Source organism: Mixophyes fleayi, chromosome 2, assembly GCF_038048845.1.
Source record: "Mixophyes fleayi isolate aMixFle1 chromosome 2, aMixFle1.hap1, whole genome shotgun sequence".
NCBI lineage: Eukaryota > Metazoa > Chordata > Amphibia > Anura > Limnodynastidae > Mixophyes > Mixophyes fleayi.
The window spans coordinates 161,894,690-161,916,316 of record NC_134403.1 but is presented as its reverse complement, the minus strand read 5'-3'; the positions used below and the strand labels follow the sequence as shown (position 1 = coordinate 161,916,316).

The 21,627-nt window shown below is 36.4% G+C and overlaps 1 protein-coding gene across 1 annotated transcript in view; it reads right to left on the bottom strand.

The window, feature by feature from the left end:
• Positions 1-225: 225 nt before the first annotated feature.
• Positions 226-21,627, bottom strand: part of LOC142139864 (zona pellucida-like domain-containing protein 1) — a 37,341-nt gene continuing 15,939 nt past the window's right edge. Inside the window, exons 4-10 of the mRNA XM_075197725.1 lie at positions 16,304-16,488; positions 16,122-16,194; positions 15,531-15,628; positions 12,776-12,856; positions 8,983-9,151; positions 7,537-7,636; positions 226-389 (exon numbers count right to left, since the gene is read on the bottom strand). Coding sequence (XP_075053826.1) covers positions 226-389; positions 7,537-7,636; positions 8,983-9,151; positions 12,776-12,856; positions 15,531-15,628; positions 16,122-16,194; positions 16,304-16,488 — 870 coding nt within the window. The remainder of the gene's footprint in view (positions 390-7,536; positions 7,637-8,982; positions 9,152-12,775; positions 12,857-15,530; positions 15,629-16,121; positions 16,195-16,303; positions 16,489-21,627) is intronic.

Below are 21,627 nucleotides of genomic sequence, written 5' to 3'. Positions count from 1 at the left end.
AGAATCGAACACTATTTAAAATGCAGAGTTGCTCTATTTTTATTTTCTATCATAAAAAAAAATCAAATAGCAATACAGTTTATATCTTAAGCGCATTAAAATATTTACACATGAATTATTACAACTATATATTCAGCTAGCTTTCACCTGAGACAGCGTATACAAGGCTTTGAACTTTCTATAGAGGAAAAAATTAAACCATACTGTCATCAAAAATATCTCATTCTAATGAAAATTGTTCTTCTCCGGGTATCTAGTCTTTTGCAGTCGCCTGTGCATAAGGTATGCAATGCCTCCCATGAGCGTACACAGTAAAGCCAAAAAGCCAACTGTTATTCCCAGGCCAATAGCAGTGCTTACAATTTCATGAGAATCCACACTGGAAGCACCTGAAAAGTTTAAATACAAAAAACAGTATTACTAATATCAGGTACTTTTTAACATGTCACTAGAAAATAATTTCTCAATGAAATAAAAGCTAAAATGATTTTAAATATATTTCCAGTAACACAAATATGGTTTCAATATGAAGAAGATATGGTGTCAACTGATTCCATAGCAACACATATAGTTGAGCAAAATAAAACAGAACTATTTGAAGAAAGATAACAATCTCAGTATTAAGGAGTAAAAAGTTCAAGTAGCTTACTGCTTAAGGTCACTAAAGATCATTTACAGGTGGGAGTGCAGAGCTTGTTTTCCATTGTGCCCAATATTTGTCTGCCTCGCACATACGTAGATGCAAGACCACATTCCGTTTTGGAAACTGACAGTGGAAAATCAATCTGTGCCTGCTGTGGGGGAATTGCAAATACAAACTGTGGATGTATATGGTAGATAAAGGGGAAATATCAATTCAAAGTCAATCCTACTAACACATTGTAGAACAAACCGTTAATTTCAAAGTTTCTGTTTTCCTACTACACATTTGCTTGGCTTGGCTTCTATTATGTGGCAAATTAATGATGCGTGAGGGAGAGGACATCAGGACTATATTTATTATATTTATTTATTACATGTATTAATTATTAAACTGCAACCCATTAAAAATATAGTCCCAGGCCTGATATCCAACATCTTGCAAAATAATACCTTTTGTGGATGCTAAAAGGTTATGAGACCCCCTTCCCCTGCTTAGTACGGAATGCTTTCTTGTCCTCTTAAGTTGTGTACAGATAATCTTATTGCTTGTGGGTGCATAACTAGATGCCACAATCCACCCAACTTTACTATTTATGTAGTTTGCCATTACTGACTATGGGGCCTATTTATTAAACCGTAAATCATTCGGAAACTGTTTTTTCTGCATGATTTCAGCAGGTTTATGTAACATGTTTATTTATCAAAAGCCTAACACAAGAGATATCATAGTTCTGCCCTATTGGGAGAGCATCGCAGGAGAGGAATCTTCATATCCCTCCCCGACAGCCTTCCTCCTCTCTCCTCCATTAACTAAGGAATGTGTGACCTAATGGTCACACATGCTTTTTAAAGATTCTGGGTCAGATGTCAGAGTTATTGCAAAAATAAAGTCATCGTCAAGACAGTGTCTTATTAGATGCGGTGTCCTGGGATGACTTTTTTTTAATTAATGGCCGCTCTGTATAATCCTTTTCATTGTAATAATGGATGACAATTAATAGGATTGGAAATACAGCCATTAATAAATAGACCTCTATTTCTTGATGATGTCAGCTTCCCTGTAAACCGTGGTTAGAGTGAAAGCTCAAATGAAAACATGCCAAAAATTGTGTACACCGCATCATATGAAACTCTGTACAAAACAGTGCTATACAAAATAAGTAATAATAAATTGTAATTCATTATAAACTGTTAGAAAAGATACAATTTGCCTGGCAACAATCCAGAGAGTAGTATAACAATTGATTAATTATGAAATGTCAAGGCCACAAAAGCTAAGAGGTTGGAACAAGTCATGTTACCATAGGCATGTAGTTGAACTCAAACATCTGGAATCTCCTACCAAATATGATCTCGCATGTATATAACTGTAAGTTGATGTCACAACTAACATTTCCCTTTTAGATACTCACATTCTTGACTATTTAATGATTCTTGACTATTTAATGGGTTTTAACCACAAGAAAGAAATGCAGCTTCAACGCACAATAGTAGGATTTTTTAAGTAGCCAACCTGCAGCTCACCAAACTCTCAAATGCAACGAACATGAAACAACATTTCCATTTCTGTACATAGATATTGCATAGATGTGCATGTATTTATGTGTCAAAATGTCAGCCATTACAAAATATGTAAATGTGATGGACAGATGGGGCGAGGATTCCTTGACTAGGCACAATATGAAGTGCTGGGACAAGTTATTTAAATTAGCTGGATGGGGTAGAGTTTTTGCATTTTTATTTGTGTTTGTTATATTTATTATATTTTTGATTGGGCACATAAATGCATAGCAATGTGGCACTTTGGGCTCTAAATATTTAGAGGTGATGTCATGGTGGGAGGAGCTTCCAAACATTAGAAATTAATATGTACCTCTGTAATCATCGGCTTACTAAATCTCCCAACTTTACTAGGACAGGAAATGCATCACTTAAACTTTATTGTAAACTTTGATATGTTGATATGGTGCAAAAACATTACTGATTAATTGACGCACAATATTGTTTCCTTCAAATTCTTTACTGTGGATCTGGTTTTAGTCAAAGTTTTATGCAGAATTTCTTTAGTGCAAAGTGCCATCATTTCAGTTGCATTTAACATGTGGGTTTATCTTTGGGGGAAAGGAGGTAGGAGGTTGCTACTCCTCCTCTTCTCGGTATCTTTAGGATTTTTCATGGTTTACTTGTCACTGACATTTACAGGAGACTGTGATTCATCAGAGAGGCCCATTACTGTTTGGGTTCAAATGGCATTAAATGCAATCCATTTAGCTTTATTCTGGTAAATGATTAAATTCAGTGCATTGGCAGTGAAGCCCTATTTGGGCTTTCAGTTCCCAGTTTACTGCACATGCCCCAGTGCTGGTCAGGAGGGCAGAAGAGGAACCTCAGGGGCTTTAGTACCAAATTGAGACTTCTTCGCCGGGCTCAATAGCAAAAAGTGTTATGCCTCTGTGTAATGTTATAATATGTGAACAGTCTATATAAGTTCAATGAAAGAGCTGGAGTGCAGTGTAGTCTATAGGCAAACAAGTTTTAGTTTGTTTTTTCAAATAATTTGTTATTGAGATAACATAGTCTTTAACATTTTTCTGCATTGAACATAGAAAGAGATTTGCATATGTTCATGCCCATAACATGTTCATGCTCATTATTATGTAATTTAATATTCCAATTAATTTTACTGCAGTGCAAAAAATGTGTTTTGGGGCATGGGGAGAAGTTTATTTTTTAAATGATTTATTTAAATTATTTTTAAAAAAAATATTATTATTATTTAGGTGCAAATCAAGAAATGTGGAATTTCAAAAGAATCACAAGTAAAGAGCCTTAGCGTATATAACATACATGATTCATTTATAGTAAAGTATTGTATGTGTTTTACAATAGATTAGAGCATATTTGGTAAATATAAGGGAAATAAATACTTACTGGAACTCAAACTGGCTGGACTACCTATAAAGAAAATAGTAAACATTCAATTATGGTCAACTATTGTAAAGATTTCAGAGCCATTCATCCTATTACTGTAATTTAATATTTAATATTCTTATCAATAGCTTATTCTCTATCTCTATAGATTAAGAAGATATAGTTATGTTGTTTTAAAGTGTAAATACTATGAAATAAAAAGATATTAACAATAATTCTGTATTAATAATGCCCCAACATCAAAAGCCAACTCATTGTTCACTCTATGAACATAAGAAATATGGGGTAATTACCAGGTGGTAGACCTCTGTAACTGAAGTGGGGAGGAGTCCCATTGAATAAATCCTATATTAGGTTAGAACTCCTCTACATTTATTAGGTTTAAAGACATCTAAAACCAATAAGGTGCTTAAGATTTATTACTTTCTCTCTATCTCCAACCAGAAAGACCTAGTATGAACAGGTGGGAAGCTGAGAGGTAATATCCCTTAATACCTATATTGTAAGTATTTTGGGAAATGCTGTTTTCATCTGCATGTATATTTCATAGTTATTATGATTTATAACTTGTGTTGTTATTATGTGTAGATGAAAAATACTGTAAAGCTGGGTACACATTACAGAAAATGTTTTGCAGATGCGAAGTTTTACCAACAACTGAAATTCCTAATAAGCATACAAATTTATGTGTACACACCTACATGATTTACCTTCAGATCTGTGCCTTCATCTGTCATAACCATCTACTGACAAGATCGTGACTCTGCACACTATATAGAGATCTGCGCACACTGCTGGTCGTGAGTGTATACACTCTTCCACATTTGCCCAACATCGTTCCATCGTTGATCATGAATTTTAAGAAGTTTAAAAACCCAAACCAAACAATATAATGTGCTTTGATACATTATAACATGATCGTGGGAGCGCATACACTAACGCAATATCGGACCTAACAGTCATTTATAATGTGATTGACGTGATAATTGCCTGTAGTGTGTACTCAGCTTCACTTTAAGACTCTATATAAATGTATATTAGTAATTGACTATCTGTTATAACCACAAATCCTCGAAACCAAGAATTCCTATGTAAATATTTGTTAGAAAAATATGTATTTATATATGTGCATCAGATTTATGAATGTGTCCAAAATATGTTTATTTATAAAACTGTTAAATACAATATTGCAATGAGCCCTGAATGGAGAATACCAAAGGAGATAAAAGCGCTCTGGAATCGGTTTTACCCTTAAGGATGAATAAAGTCAATTCCAGATAAGAGCCTTTTGACATGTGCATAATAACACATATTTTATAAATATACCCACTGTAAAACATTTGCATATGTTATGGCAGGTAAACATTCTCATGTTAGGTTTCATGTGTCCTGTGAATGCAATATAATAAAAATGAGGGCATTTTAAAACATTTCTTTTCTAGGATTTGGGTACTTACCATTCTGGATTTAAAAAAATTGCTTATAGCTTTCAATATACACATCAATTCATCCACTCATACATCGTGTGTATTTATATAATACTGATTTTAGCTAAATCTGTGTTTTGAGCATGTGTAAGTCCTTGTAATCAAGTTTTTCTTCTTGTCCATAATTAGACAATTAAAATAAGTACTTTTCATGCATACTATGACCAATCTGTGTAGTGCCAGAGACTATAGATCACCAAATTTGTCTTATGTCTATATGATTATGCACCAATATACAATTTGTATCATTTAACCTCAAGTATGAAATGCCTATTTTCAAATAGATTGCAAACTTGCAAGCAGATACCTCTTATTTCACTGTCTGCTTAATTATTGTGTTTGTTCCTAATTGTAAAGGGCTGATGAGTTTGCTGGTGCTATATAAGTAAATGTTAAGAAATGAAATCAATAAATACAATGATTACAAAAATCTGTCAGATGGAAACACTACTAAGGGCACATTCAGATACTGTAATCTACAAAAATATTTTAAAAAAAAAAGGATATACTGAAAACTCTAGTAATATTTAGTAAATTGAAAACTTCTACCAACCACTCAACAAAATCAATGAAACTCATAACACCTCAAACAAAACCAAAGTAAGACCCAATAAACCTGTGCAAGGCTAAGCTGTTTTTATTTGTATTTTGCATAGCAAGATAAAAGTCTATTTTTTGCCTTGTGATGTTACACTCCAATGAAAACTTTGTGGGAATGCTCATAAAGAATATTTTTATTTTTTTTAAAAAAAATGCGTAATTACCTGCTTAATATTAGTTTTGCTCCTTAATTAATTACACCTTTTCAATGTTTCCAGTGGTCAAAGGGTGCCGGTACAAGGTGATATCCAATACTGTCACTTATCATTCTGTTTCATTGTAAAACTATCAAATTCCATTTACTTACATTTTCCATACTGCCACTTCTAAATTTCCACTTTGACCACTGGTTTTAACTTAAAACTGCTCATTGAAGCATAAGTTTACTTTATACAAGTCATGAAAGCAAGGAGACATGTGGATTCTATTTATTTTTTGTTTTACATTTGTACTTTTAATACTTTTATTAGTATTATTAAGTATTCAAATTTGAAAACTATACCACAATGTATTCAACTCATTACACTTTTGGGTGCAGCGTCAAATGTTTTGATCAAAATATGAACTAATACCTCATGTTTTTATTTTGCTAGACACACACATATATGCAATGTTAAGGATAAGAGCTGACAATTGTCTTTTTGTTTTGTATACATATATGGGCATTTATATTGCCATGCAGCTGGTACCACTTACAATATGGGATATACCAAGTGCGGGCTTATTGCCAAGCAGCTGGTACCAAATATAATGTAGGATATACCGAGCGCTGGTTTATTTTTTCTCTGGTTTTGTTTCAAAATATTGCCTTATTGTCATAGCAGCTGTCCATTAAGTCTATTTAAGGCACATATGGGTCTGGCTCACAAGCCAGCCCTTGCTAGATGTAAACCCCTATACCTGGGAGATGAGTGCATCTGATTTTAACTGCATTTTAATGGTGTTTAAAGCATATAGGTCAGTGTAGGACCTGCACATAATAAGGTGTCCTTGACACTGGGATGCAGGCTTAAATGTTTTGATCAAAATATGAACTAATACCTCATGTTTTCATTTTGCTAGACACACACAGATATGCATTTTTAAGGATAAGCGCTGAAAACTGTCTTTCAGATTTAAAATGGCAACACGTAAAAAAAACCTCACTAAATGTAAAAAAAAAACATATGAAGACATTGGATCTAGATGAGAAACAAAGAGGGTGAATTGGGGTAGTGAACGGGGGTTTTTATTTCAATTAAACTAATTTTTTGCATCTTTGTTTTAATTACATTTTTACATGATGCACTACAGGTTCCTCAAATGCCAGTCATGGGTAAACTGGTGCGTGTATTACTGCAAGTGCCAGCATACCCAAACACTTAACGGCAGCCTGGGCATGCTGGTGCTGTAGTGCAACAGGGACAAAATGCATTTTTACTATCAAATCATTATTATTAGCCCACACCCACTGCCCAGTGGTGTGGAAAGAGCCCTAGTGCTATGAGCACGGGGCTGGGTAAACCTCAGGGGAGGGGGTCCGCATTCATTTTTTCGAACCCGATTTCCCTAGGGAACCCAGCCCCGTGCTGACCAACCTGAGGCAGGTTTGGCATTATGGCAGGGGGACCCCTCCCTGCTATAGTGCCATGAACCTAGGAAGGCAAAGCCTAATGCTGGTAATAGTAAATTCGGGAGGATCCCATCCCTTTTGTCCCCCAGATTTTGCTAGTACCAGCCTAGGCTGGCAGCACTAGGGTTGGTTAATCTGTTGGGGGGGGGGGGGGGGCTTTTTTTGTGTTATAAGACCAGCCATTTTTCAATCACAGAAAGTGGAATAATAATAATTTATAATAGTAATCATAATAATAATAATAATAATAATAATAATACTTACCAGTGTCAATACTGGTAGTGATTCCTGGGGAAGTAATAGTTGCTGGGTCAGATATTGAAGCAGATCCTGAAGCAGCTCTCCTCTTTCTGTTACCGCAAGGCTGTGAAAACATGTGTAAAACTTTAGGAAGAAATTTTGCATACATTTGAAAAAAAATAATAGAAAACACTTATACACGATCTTAAGTATTTTCTGATACATAGAGAGATTACAACACATTTATATCTGCTGGAGTAGTGAATAAAGCAAATAACTGTATCCATTCTGTTAAGTATTTGAGTAACTTATAAAGTTTATTAATTAGGCATTTTATATTGCATATATTGAAGTTTCATGTAACCAACAGTTTACAGAGAAATGCCCTACATTTTTTGAATAAATATTGTATATTATATACAATTTGCAGTTTGAAATTTGTATCCATATCTCTTTTGGCTTCTGTGTGTCCAAAACCTCCATGCATTTACTTATTTCCTTGTAGTCTTTTTGTATAGCTCTTTATGGATACAATTTATAACATATTCTCAAATCTGTAATATACATATGCATAATTGTAATTTTTATTATACATTTTAGTATTTTGTGGTATACATGAGTGCCTAAAAAGTTGTATTTTATTTTAATTTATCTGGAGGTATGCTGAAATGTATATACATCTCTATGAGAAGTATGAAAAGACCTGTCTATACCGTCTTAAACCATCTACAATGGTTCATCAGTATTGACAAAGAAAACACTGCACACAGAGAGGGGTCCCACTGGTGGGGAAAATGATGCGGAGCTTCAAACAGTCAGCATTATTATTGGTTGACAGAGCTTTTTTTTTATCCTACAATAAATTACATTAGCCAATAGGAATGCAGTCCCAAAAAGGATATATTATTATTACTATTTATTTATGCAAAGGTATCCCAATTAAATTATAATTGGCCACTCTTTCTTCACCATCTCTAAGGATGTGCAAAAATCAGGTTGTTTTGCAAGCTGAAACAAAGCACTACAGCCAAATGTTCCCCTGAATGTTCTATCTGTACTCATTGAAAATCTCAATATCTCTAAATCTCAGTTATGTATGTGGGTGTAGAGTACACACATTTAACAAGAAACACCCAAATCTACAAAGTTCTTCCTAACATAAGAGCATATCTTGACTCTCTAAGGCATGTCCTAACCCAGGGGTAGGCAACCTGCGGCTCTCCATGCAATCCCAGCATGCCTTGCCACCTATCTGCTGGTTATCTACTGGCAAAGCATGCTGGGACTTGTAGTTTCACAACACCCGGAGAGCCGTAGGTTGCCTATCACTGTCCTAACCCATTTAAATTAATTAGTTTCTGACAAAATGCACAAATTTACATTTGTTCTACATGGCTGCATTGTTGCAGCTTCTACATGAGCTTGTCTACAGAAAGCAGACAAGCTCATGTTCTATGTTCCCATACTTACTTTAAAAGCATTGCATGCAGATATCTCACAGAGTCGGGTAACACAATGTAAGTAAAAAGTTGACACAGGCAGTTGATATTGTTCTAAAAATCGGAAGGCTGAAAAGTAAAATCGTGCAATTTGATTGTCTCCATTTGTTTGTATGAATGTATATTGATCCTTTTGACATCTAGGAAATCAATGAAAGGAATTATGATACTTTCTCCATATTGTTAAACAGTCTGACACATTATTAGATATACAATTAATATAAGTCATAAAATGAATGCTACATTGATTGATAAAACTGAACAAATTGGATTTTTTATTTAGCTTGTATATTAAAATACAAGAAGTCATATACAGGCACATTATCTATAGAAATGTATTACCCAGAAAGTTCATAAATACGAAATGGCAAAAAATTAATTAGTGCTGCATTTTTGTTATTTGCTGCATGCACAAATACAACATCAGAAAGTGTTTCTTCTTACCTAAAAGGTGCTGTGATAAACAATTTATAAAGTACAGACATTGGGAGAATGACACTAACTAGGGAGCCCAAAGTGTTCACAATTAGATCTGAGGTTTAATTTACAAAGCAGTACGTTTTTGGGCAGTTTTGAAGCCTCCACACATCACCATACATGGCTGGGGATTTCCACCCCTAAGCTACAGGATTGACTATCCAGAAGTTTGGAGGGTGAAAACTTTAACCACCAGCGATGTGTGACAGTTTGAAAAGTCACAAACCCCATGTGATTTTGTCAAAACCACCAGAATAAAAGGATTTTTTTCAGAATGGGATGCATTGTCACTGAGTACAAAAGAGTACAATTTCACAAATTAAATATGGGGGCAATTAATTATTTATTAAGCATCTTATGGGGAAAAAATTATTGTATGATTATATCAATAGGGCAATATTAGTTTCACATTATAGTAAGGGACAATATTATTTTGCAATTATATTATGGTGGTAAAACTATTTTATTGCTAACAGGGGTAATAATAATTTACTTATGATGGGGACAACACGTATTATTTTATGATGGGGCACTATTTATAGTGTACACGTGTGGCACTACAAGTGGCAGCAAGAATATGGGTACAAGTGGGGGAACAAAACAGTTAGTTTATTGCCGAACGGGTGGTTAGATTGCTATTGGTGAATAACAAGATGACAGAAGATTTAATTGTTAAGCTGCTTTCAGACAGAAATGATACTGTAAGGCAAAGCAAGTATGCAATACAAGTTCCTTAAAAAGTGCTTCATTACTTTCACAAACTCAACACAGACTGAAGGTCCTCAAAGCGCAAAATTACTTTCCACAGTGCAAAAGCAGCTTTGGGCTAACTGTGTGTCATGAATGCAATTAGATTTCTGCCTAGGTCTGCGGAGTAAGATTTAAAAAGGAGCAGCATTTTGCACGGGCTGAGGGGATGAGTTGGGTGTAGTGCAGACTTCCTACTGAAGTATGGAGTACATCGCCTAATTTTGTGGAGCACTGTATAAATGAGATTTAATTTTGTGGAGCAATGCTTTTGTAATCAGGTAAAGGGTTGGATAAGGCAAGGCTTGAGCAGCAGTGTCTGCCATATGCCTCAGACCTGGGGGTAAATATATCAATCTCCGGTTTTGTCAACCTGCGGGAGTTCGGCGAGATGACAGCTTAAATTTAAAGCGGCGCTGCCTTGTAAAGGGAAACTTCTCTTTACAAGGCAGCGCCGCTTTAAATTTAAGCTGTCATCTCGCCGAAATCCCGCGAGTTGACAAAACCGGAGATTGATACATTTACCCCCTGGTGTTGTTTGATCCTATACTTAATAAGACCTTTAATTTGCGTTTTCCACCTTGCACTTTGTCAGAGAAACACATTTCCCGGTGGTAGAAGGTTGGACTTTGAAGTGACATTTACAGATACAATTTTACTAGGTTGCGGAGCCAACTCACAAAAGCAGAGGGTAGGCATGTATATTGACGTGCATTGAGATGACTATCCCACTGCAGCAGTGCATAATCATGGTGTCATCATAAATGACTCCACTGTTAGCCTTTAATAAAATTGCTGTTTTAAATATGGACAGAAAAAATTCACCAAAAATCTGCGATTTGACAAGACCGCAGTTTCATACATTTACCCCCTGATGTAATACATTTTTATTTGGCTTCTGCAATCACTTCATCATGTTCGTATGTTTGTGGACACTGTAGCATAGCTAGCATGCTGGCTACACCAAGGGTGATCACAGAGAGACTCAAACAAATCTTAATACTTTTGCTCCAAAGTTGTGAAGGCAATCACCCATTTTTGCGGGAATGTTGAAGTGTGATCATGTTCCAGAAATTATCTACCTCTTTTTTTACTTTCTTCTATTTTTTTTTAACAACTCTTTTGTAAGTGTGATGTATTAGTAGTATACTACAGTGTTAAATGACTTCTCCCTAAGGAAAAATATTTACTGGGTACCTGATTCTCTGCTTGTGGGAGGAAAGGAGCATTAATTTATGGCCATCTCTTCAGTTTACTACTAGAGTAGGTATGTAGGTAGGTAATGAAATTTGACAGTTTTTATTGAGCAGGGGCAGTGAGCTGTCCTGGCCAATAGCAAAGAGGAAAAATGGTATGAACTGTGATGTAGAATCTGCTAATAGTATATGTTGAATGGTCTACATGTATAACAAATTGTACTTTACATGATGCTCTATATTTTGTAGATGGTATAAAATAATGGAACCTCTACAGAATCTTTTGGGGAAAAAAAATGTTTATATCATCAAGAGGGAAGGCAAGGTGCATAATTAATAGGGAATGGGTACAGCGCAACTAGTAGTGAATAACTAGGTGAGACACTGTACTTGTCTATAAGATAGTAGGATAAATCGCTATTGAAGTATAGATCTTTGAGTGGAATACACTGTGATAGAATGTGCAATATAAATAAAGGTTCACAAGGATTCCACAGAGGACTCTTGAAGTTGATACAATTCAATCAGAGAAATGTCCGTTCTTATACTGCCTTAATGTAGAATGTTGCTTAAACATACAGCCAATTCCTGAAGGTCAAGAGGTTTTTTTTAAGAAGACTGTCTTTATACTCCGTGTGTAATGTCACATGAAAAGAGATGGAGAAAAACGTTCTTCAATTAGGTACTGTTGGGCTCCCTTAATGATATCTCAAAATATTGCACTTATCTTTAGATGGTCTTTATAGCGCTTTGTGGTATTGTGCTGGTGCTGCTCAGGCTGTTTAGTAGAATAACCTCTGCAATGTGATTTGTGCCCTAAGGGCCTGATTCATTAAGGAATGCAAAGTGAACGTAATTTGCGTTTTTTTGAAAGGGGGCGGAAAATGTAAGCAGGTACGCCCATATTCAACAAGAAGAAGATCTCAAGCAATATTTCCAGTTGAACACAGGTGTAAGTACTCTCTTCCTTTATGAATGAATTACCCCAGACAAGGCAAAGTTCAATGAAAGCAATCACATTTTCTAAAGTACAAAACTAAAGATACCATTAATATTATGCTGTTGAATTAAATAAATGCAACCCTTAACAGAGAGAGATCCAGGGGTAAATGTATCATACTCCGGTTTCTTCAAGTCGCCGGAAATCGGCGAGTTGACAGCTAAAATTTAAAGCATCACTGCCTTGTAAAGGCAAGTTTCCCTTTACAAGGCAGCGCTTGAAAAACGGGAAAGCATGGTGTGTATAGGGGAAAAATAATATTCACTTTCACATCTGTATGCTAAATATCATAAGATGAATAACATGATAAATAAATGTGAATAGCAGCCAAAAATGTATCTTACCCAACAAACAAGTCATAGTAGGTTGAATTAGTTGGGTATGGGGAAGTGGAAGCATAGCATCGATCCAATAACACATTGAACCTGTGTAAAAGAGGTTTTGATAAAATATCATTTGCAATACATATTTCCATACATAAGCATTTTTCTAACATATGTAAATGGCTACATTTCTGATACATATATTTGTTATACAAAATCTTACTTGCTTGTATTTGCCATGAATAATTATGGTGTAAACTTGACTTATTACTCAGTGAAGTTGGAATTTGTGATCCCTCTAAAATGCTTGAATCACTTGTACAGTTTTTGAAATTGCCTCTCTAATTTTGGAAGAATATGAAGAGGTACTGTAATTTTTTTTTAGGAAATCAGGCTGTGATATGAAGTTACGACTATGAATTAAGAAGAATATGAACTATGATCTCACTATGAAGAATTAAATGAAAACTACACAAAATAAGTTCTTATTTGAAATTTAGAAGAAGTGTTTCCTGGAAGATAAATCTATTGTATGGGGTAGATAACAGGTCTGTCTCTGCCCTTCATAGGGTCATGTTGATGTCTAAATCCTGTTAGTGTTTCCCATTAAATAGTTAACTATGTTTTGATGCTTGGTGAAGTTATGAGACTGTTGCAATTTTCTCCCTTGATAAATTATCATTTGCTTCGCCCTGAAGGGTTGAAATAACTGACAGAAAGAGTAAGACCAGCCTAATAATATACATAGCTAATACAGAGTTTTATTTTCCCTAAATGTTATGAACATGTTGGAATACAAATAGAAATTAATTATTAATACCTGAGATTTTGTGTGCCATATCTAAAATTCACACTGTTTCAGTTCGCTGAATATTTATTGGGTGTTTGAGTTGCCAAATTCTGTATAATAGTGTAGATGCTTATACAAATATTAGACCTATTTGATACATGGACCCACTGTATACTTAAGGATAATATATTTTACATAGAAAGCACATTGTATTTCTTTACATTTACTTTATTACTACTGACCATTATGCTTTCCACTCACTCCTCTTCAGCTTGCTGCCTAATTACCAATTATTCCTTCCATTCACTACCCTTCTGCTTCCTACATCACATGGTCAGACACGGTGCCTCAGTGCCAGGAGAAGCCGTGGATAGGTAAGTCCCTAGGTAAACATGCTGGACGCTGACAGGCTGGTCTGCAGGTCTGGTATGTGAGACCTGGACTCAGGACTGTGTCTCTATAATTGTGAAGGATAGGTTCTCACAGTTCTTCTCCATGCCTGTATCTGTACCAGAAACTTCGTTTCTGGAACCATCATCTCAGCAGCCTCTTGGATCACTCCTCGGTCAGCTTCATCAAGAACTCCTCACTGACCTGCTTGCTTCGAACCTTCAGGATCCATCCGCCGAAGTAAGTTAACAGAATTATTTTTCTTACTGTTACCGAGATGCCTAGGCAGACACTTTGGTGATTCTGGCAATTACATTCGACTGCTTCTGGACACGCGGAACTGTGAGGGAGGGTGTTGTTCTAATATAGGCCGCGTACAGTAACGGTGTGTACATGCAAATGCAGCTCATGCAGAAGCATGCATATCTGCCTGTTACAAGTCATATTTTTTTGCACCTGCTACAGTGCAGGTGCAAATACACACTGATGATGATGATGATGACTTGTCATAATCCAGGTTCATATGCTGCAGATGCATCTTGAGATGTTCATGGCAATGTTTGTGGTTGGAAATATGCAATTTTTAATTTTAGAGTAATTTACACCATGTCAACAACTTCACATCAGCCACTTGCATCTTCCACTAGAATTGTGCCACCTGAAAATATGTTCTCTCCAGTAATTGCCTTGCACATATCATTTAAACCAAGAGATTAGATTTTAAAGATTGAAGTCTCTACAGAGGTGTGTGTATATTTGTCAATGACCAATTTACATTGTACATAACTTCGTTTTTTATGTCCTGTTACCAGCCATTTACAACAACTTGACTGGCATTAATCATGAGAAAGACTTGGTACATCATAAAACATTCCCGTTGTTTTCTTTTTTTCTGATAATTTCACTACATTTTTGAATATACAGATTGAGCCAGAAAGATTCTAAAGTCATATTTCAGGCTATCCCATATACTTAACTTTGAAATCACTTGCTAAGCTACATTTCCAGCCAAAAGAAAGGTACATCAATTCAAGATAAAATAAATAATGTTGAGTGATATACATTATATCTGTAATTAATGTGCCACTGTAGGAAATAATTTACTTTTGGGATAACATTAGGCTTTATCTGTTTAGTTATTAATTTTATTAGCCCGTATTTTGTTTTGCAACAGGAATTTAAGGTTTAAAGTTGCTGCCATTGCCTTACTAGTTCTGAAATGGAGGACTATCTAGACATTTTGTCAGTATAGTCCTTTTCTGCCTTCCAATATTATCAGTCTTTTCAAATCTTGTTAAGGTATTTTTTAACTCTCTCCACCTACAACCAGTTTACAATTATTTGAAATATAACCTTGATGTTAACCCTTTAATTGCCATCACATAAACCATTTTATTGCAGTATTGTTTCGATTGCATTCCAAAGGTTTTTCATTCTGCAAACAAATGCAATTTCACTTCAGCTTGAGAGCGCTTATGAGCCACGGAAGCAGTGAGCCAAGAAGGCAATGTCTGAGAGTGAGGATAGAGCAGAATGTAGGCCATTAATGCTTTCAGTGCTTATATGTTATTCTTTATAATCATTGTATTTTCTTACTTTTCTGTCAAGTTGGTTGCTCTAACTTCAACATAGACTGTGGTGTTTAATTTGATTCCAGTTGATGGGATAAGGAGAGGTCTAATGAAAAGTGCATCCTGTAATGAAAAGTACATACAGAGAGACTTTATCTTAAATTATATGAAAATAGCCGTCATTAAAACTAAGCAGGTCTTTTACTTCTAACATAATTATTTGGTAACTAACACATCTCATTAACTATGCATGCACAAAATGTGATGCACCATTTTTTATATCTGGGTAACTATTTAACATCAGCAAAGAAGAAGCAAGTTTCGATGTAACCACTGAATCAGATACAATGGAGGTAGTAAACATGATGTTGCAGTTTATTAAACTAGTATATTTGGTCTAATAATCCATGCTGTTCATCCCCATCTTCCCTAACATAATTGTATTCTAATGTATGTTTTGGAAGAGGAGCTTATTCTATTATTTATTAAGATGACTACATATTTGGGGAAAGGAAAATAAAAATAATTAGAACATATAACATTATAACACTTACTCCTAGGTAACATGGTTATACACTAAACAAGAAAAAAAAATCAAAGAAATGAAGTCGCTTACGGAATACAGCTGAAGAGAGAGTGTGCTGATGAAGCTGCCGTTATTTGTATTGATGGCTATATTATTCCCAGCCCTGTAATCAGAAAAAAATGCCATTCATTTTTCAATTTTTTTTAGTTTACTGGTAAACAACCTAAACAACAGTGTAAATAGATTTAAAGGTCCTTGTCTTTTTCACTTACACATCCAGTCTAGTGTTGTTCATGAGATATTCTAGAGGATAGGTACAGGAATATAAATACTTCAGCTCTGGGTTCCGAGTGATGACACCCACACTTGGATCTTTTGATTTGATTATTCCGCTGATGTTAACATTTTGGATATTGGAGAAGCTCTGGAAAATTCCTTCACCTATTCCACTAGTAATCTATAAATTTAAAAACACCAAAATAAATAATTGCTAAAATATACAGTATTCTGGTTTTCTTTGGAATATAATAATAATTATTATTCTTTTCTCTCCAAATACAGCTCACAGTGCTTTACATTTTGTAAGCAGTGAGGTAGACATCTTGGAACTACTCAGTTGTTGTCCTATGTAATCCTTCACATCATTCTCAGCCCCATTGGAGCTTACAGTCTAAATGCCATACAACACATACTAGGGTTCATCTTTGTCAAAAGCCAATAAACCTACAAGCATGTTTTTGGACTATGTGGGAGGAACCAGGAGTTCACAAGCACTGTCAATCAGCAATGGTCACCACTGTGCTGCCCATGAAACTATATTGTATTATATTATGTTAAATTGATATTGAGAAGGAAACCCATAAGTATTTGTTTATAGACATTAAATACTTAACCGATAGACTTTAAAAAGACAATGTTTGTGATTCATTAACTGTTTGGTAGAGACACTTCTGTGACCAAGATTCAAATAGATCTCCTGAGCAGCTCTATGACCTTTGCCATGAAAGGATAGATTGTTTTGTTTTAATATTATTAAGTTAGATTTGATACCAACAAACAAAGAACTATGCTCAAGTCTCAGAAATCATACTTCTGAAAAACACTTTAAAATGTAGCTTCTATGGATATAAAATTAAAAATCAACTGCTAGAGGTATCACATTAATAAAAAACATTTTAATACCATGAATAGCACAATAAACACAATATAAAGTATTTTCAACTATACACAGCAGAATCCACTGTATTTCTTAGTCCAGTCAGCTTAACAATTGGTTGTGTATGTCCTGAACGACTCTGTCACACTTGCCAAGGGAAAAGATGGATGGAGACTGTTTACCAGTGGTTGGTCCTACTAAACAAAGAGGCACGGAGTCTAACACACCCCCGATGTTCACCAGAGACCCCCACAGGAGGTTTGGACTTCGCTGTGTGGGACATGCAGGTTATGGCTTTCTAAGTCAGTCACTGAAGAAACATACAGATGAGGCAGGAGCGAAGTACAAAATCAGAATGTGGAAGAATGGTCAAGCAGCCAAAAATCAGGTTCTGGTTTCATGTGCAGACAAAATCAAGATCTAGAAGGATAGGTCAAAAAATAGCCGAAGGTCACCACAACATGGAGCGGTCAAGAAGGAATCAGGAGTCAGGGAACAGGGACAAGTTAGTGTGCTGGAGACAGGTAGGATCTAATACTCTGGCCTCTGGCACCCTAGTGCCTGATGGTCCTAACTATTGGGCCTGGCAGTCAGTAATGGCTGCTTGTATGGAAGTGGGGCAAAGAGGTTCCAGCATGTCATACTGGCACATAAAGCCCAACTTAGAGCACTTTATAGATATATATACATATATAGATATATATATATATATATATATATATATATATATATATATATATATACATACATATATATATATATATATATTTTGGCTCACCAAAACTGATCAGTTAAAGATTGAAAATATTTCACCTGGTATGTCAAATCTCGATTTCTGCTGTGACATGCAGATGGTAGGGGTCAGAATTTGGCATAAACAACATGAATAATGGATCCACCTTGCATGGTGTCAACAGTGCTCTTGGTATTGGTGGTGTAAATTTGTGTGGAATGTTTTCTTACCACACATTAGGCCCCTTATTACCAACTGAGCATTGCTGTGCACAACCTGAGTATTGATGCAGACCATGTGCATCCCTTTATGGCCACAGTCTATCTATCATCTAATGGATAATGCACCATGTCACAAAGCACACATCATCTCAAACTGGTTCCACAAACATGACAATGAGTTCAGTGTAATCAAATAGCCCCCACAGTCACCAGGTCTCAATCCAGTAGAGCACTTTTGGGATGTAGTAGAACAGGAGATTTGCAGGCTGAGGGCCTCATGCATCAAGAAACGCAATGATTTTTTTTTTTTAAAAAAAACAACACGTACATCGGGTAGACGCATTCATATTCTACAAGGAGTGGATCTGAAGATAGGTCTGTCGATGAATACAGGTCTAAGTCCGCTCTACTCTAACAGACAAGAGACTGTAGGATATGTCCAATGCATAGGTTTAATATAAAGCCCCAAATGAACGCTAAGAAAAGACAAAAAACTATACAATTAACACCACTTGTTAATAATAGTCATTAATGGTAAAACATTAAAAAATACACCTAGTCCTTTCCCCATCCTCCCATGAAATTGTAGGCTGTGGTAAGGGTCCTTTGCGCTCGAACATTAAATGCACATTGCTGCGTTCTCTGGTGCACATTGGCATTTATGTTCCTTGATGATTCAGCACCTGAATGTGCAGCCGGCAAATATGCAGCAAGTATGTGATGCTATCATGTCAACATGGACCAGAATCTCTAAGGATAAAAAGCATGCCACAGATAGTTCAGATTGTTCTAGGTTCTATTGTGTTGCTCCTGCTCAGCATAGTGGGGATGACAAAGCATAAACACTTTGATTCAAACAGGTGTGGTAAAGTAAAGTCTCTTAGCACTAGGTTGGAGGCTGAACATTTTTTATATCTTACTAGCTGAAGTACCCACCGTTGCTGGCTTATTAAGTTGTTAAATTATCATTGAGTTGGATGTACCTGTCAACATTTTAAAAATAATTAGCAGCTTAGCAGCTTTTCCACCAAACCCATGAGGTAGCTGCCCTGTGTCATTTTTATTTTTATATTAAATATCATCCAAATCCATCCAGTGGAAGGCCCAGAACAGGCTCCCTAGGTCAAAGTTCTGCCCAGTGTACACCAACAGGAGGTCCGACTGGGACCCTAACCATCCTTAAAGCTGGCCAGGATCCAACTGGACCATCTAGTGTTGCTTTTACCCCAATTGGTGGAGGGGTGTTGAAGATATCCATCAACAAAGAAAACTTTTTCTATGCATGTAGATTTGTTTGTATTATATCACATTGTCCAGGTTGAGTCACAGGAGAGCTTACTACAAGATAGTGCCACTCATTGCAAGTTTTAAACTTGTTCCTGAAATGTGTCCATTGCTTGGCCACCACTGTTTAGTAAACCACCTCTATATCAATCGTCATTGAACTGCAATTCCAGTTGTTACTGCTTCTTAGTAAGAAGCACAATTTAGTTGGATTGATAGAGCATAGAACAAGTATAGTACCTTGGGTTATGATATAATCAAGTGACAAAACTGGATGACAGTGTTGTCAGATCTTTAATTCAAATAGTGACATAATATAACTTACATACATATTTCATTTTAATAGAAAAACAGGATGTCACTTTTCACTAAAGTAACTATGACTGTAAAAAAAATTGCAATTGTCCCTCTCTTTAACATGGATATGTGGCAGAACATAGCAGTACACTGGGGTATATTAGAACATTCCACCATGTAGTATCATATAGTATAATGTAAGTATGATCAAGTAAGTAGGAGCACACCACAAACAATAGATGGCATACTAAAGAGAGCACAGTATAAGATGCATAAGATGTAATTTAGCTACAGATATTCCCCCCTACCGGCTGCCCTTCCCAGGCCTGTTCTGCTATTGGCAGTTACCTCCCTGCCCTGAACTTTGCTTTGACCATAAAAATTAAGCAACTTGATGTGGGTGGGGATTCTAGTATGGCCCCGTCTTAGCATTGCTCCATTTCCGGCTCTTTAATCCTTCACCATCTATTACCCTTTGGTGGAGTCACGGTTCAGGAAATGGATCCTTCGGTTTGCCCAGATTTTCACTACTCCAGTAAGGCGCAAAGTCTAGCGGGGAGACAATATTTGCCAGGTTTGGCCTTTGCTGCATCTATCCCGCAGGTCGCTGCCTCTACTAGGAGTACCAGGTGAAATTCCTTAGGAGAACATGCAAAGATGGTCAGCAATGGCAGACAACACAAGGAGAACAATAGTGGGGATCGGCAGGTACCACTGGAGAGATGGTAGCAAGTACACTATGAAGTGCTAGTTCTGCAGTAAACAAGTTACCACTGGAAAGGCGGTGAAGTACACAGTAAAGTGTCAGCTCTGCGCACAAGAGGTTACCACTGGGATAGTGGCAAGTACACTGTGGAGTGTCTGTTTTGCAATCAGCAAGTTACCACTAAAATGATGGTTAAGAACTCAGTAGAGTGTCAGCTCTGCGGACAACAGATACCACCGGATAGGCAGCGAGTGCACTATGGAGTGTCAGCTCTGTAGTCAGCAGGTGAAGAGGAGCCACATCTAGCACCTAAGAGGTAACTAAAAGAACAGACACCAAACATCAGTAGGAAGTGCCTTTTAAACTTTGGGGCCAAAACCCTTAGCCAATGGGAATGGATTGTTGTTGTGATGCGTAAGCAGCACATTGAACGATATTCAGGACTTTTGCTCATATTTGCCATGTGCTCGTGACTTTGTCCACTCCACCAGTAAACAGAACCTACACTGTGTGCACCAACGCCTTGTCACTATACCCCAAGGCGACATAACATATACCAAGTTTGAGGGGTGGCTGTAAATTGGCTGCTGCCCCACTAGGTCACCCACACCTGGTCCTAGGATTCCTTCTATTTGAACAGAGTTTAGATCTGAGTCTGCGACTCACATCATTCGTTTTGCCCTTTCAGGCTCCCCGACGGGGGATTTATTTGGCACTGCTGATCCCAATCCTAGCTAGAACAGATAGACAGTGACTATGTAAATAGAAGTGTGCAAAATTCCTACCAATGCCCAGATCTCCAAGCCCTTATATTTCACCACTGCACCCTCAGCCTAGTACAGCAGAATGCTAATCCTCTCCACAAGTTACTTAATTGAAGCAGTTATATAGAATATTTAGTGGTGCTGCTGCAAAACTGAAACCAAATGAGAGGGCACCAAGGAGCTGGCTGTGTTCCAGATGTCTTCCTGGCTATGTGGAATTTAATATTTCTGACTAAAGAAAAAGATGAAGAGCCATAATCTAGGCTGGTGGCTACCTACAGACCTATTAAACTTCTCAATATTGATTGTAAAATTCTAGCAAAATATAAGGCTACAAGACTTCCTGACCTGCAGATGGGACACCAGCTGGTTTTTGTGGGGGGTCAACATTTGATAAAAAGTATAAGGACAGTAGTAGCGTCTACTATCATAGCC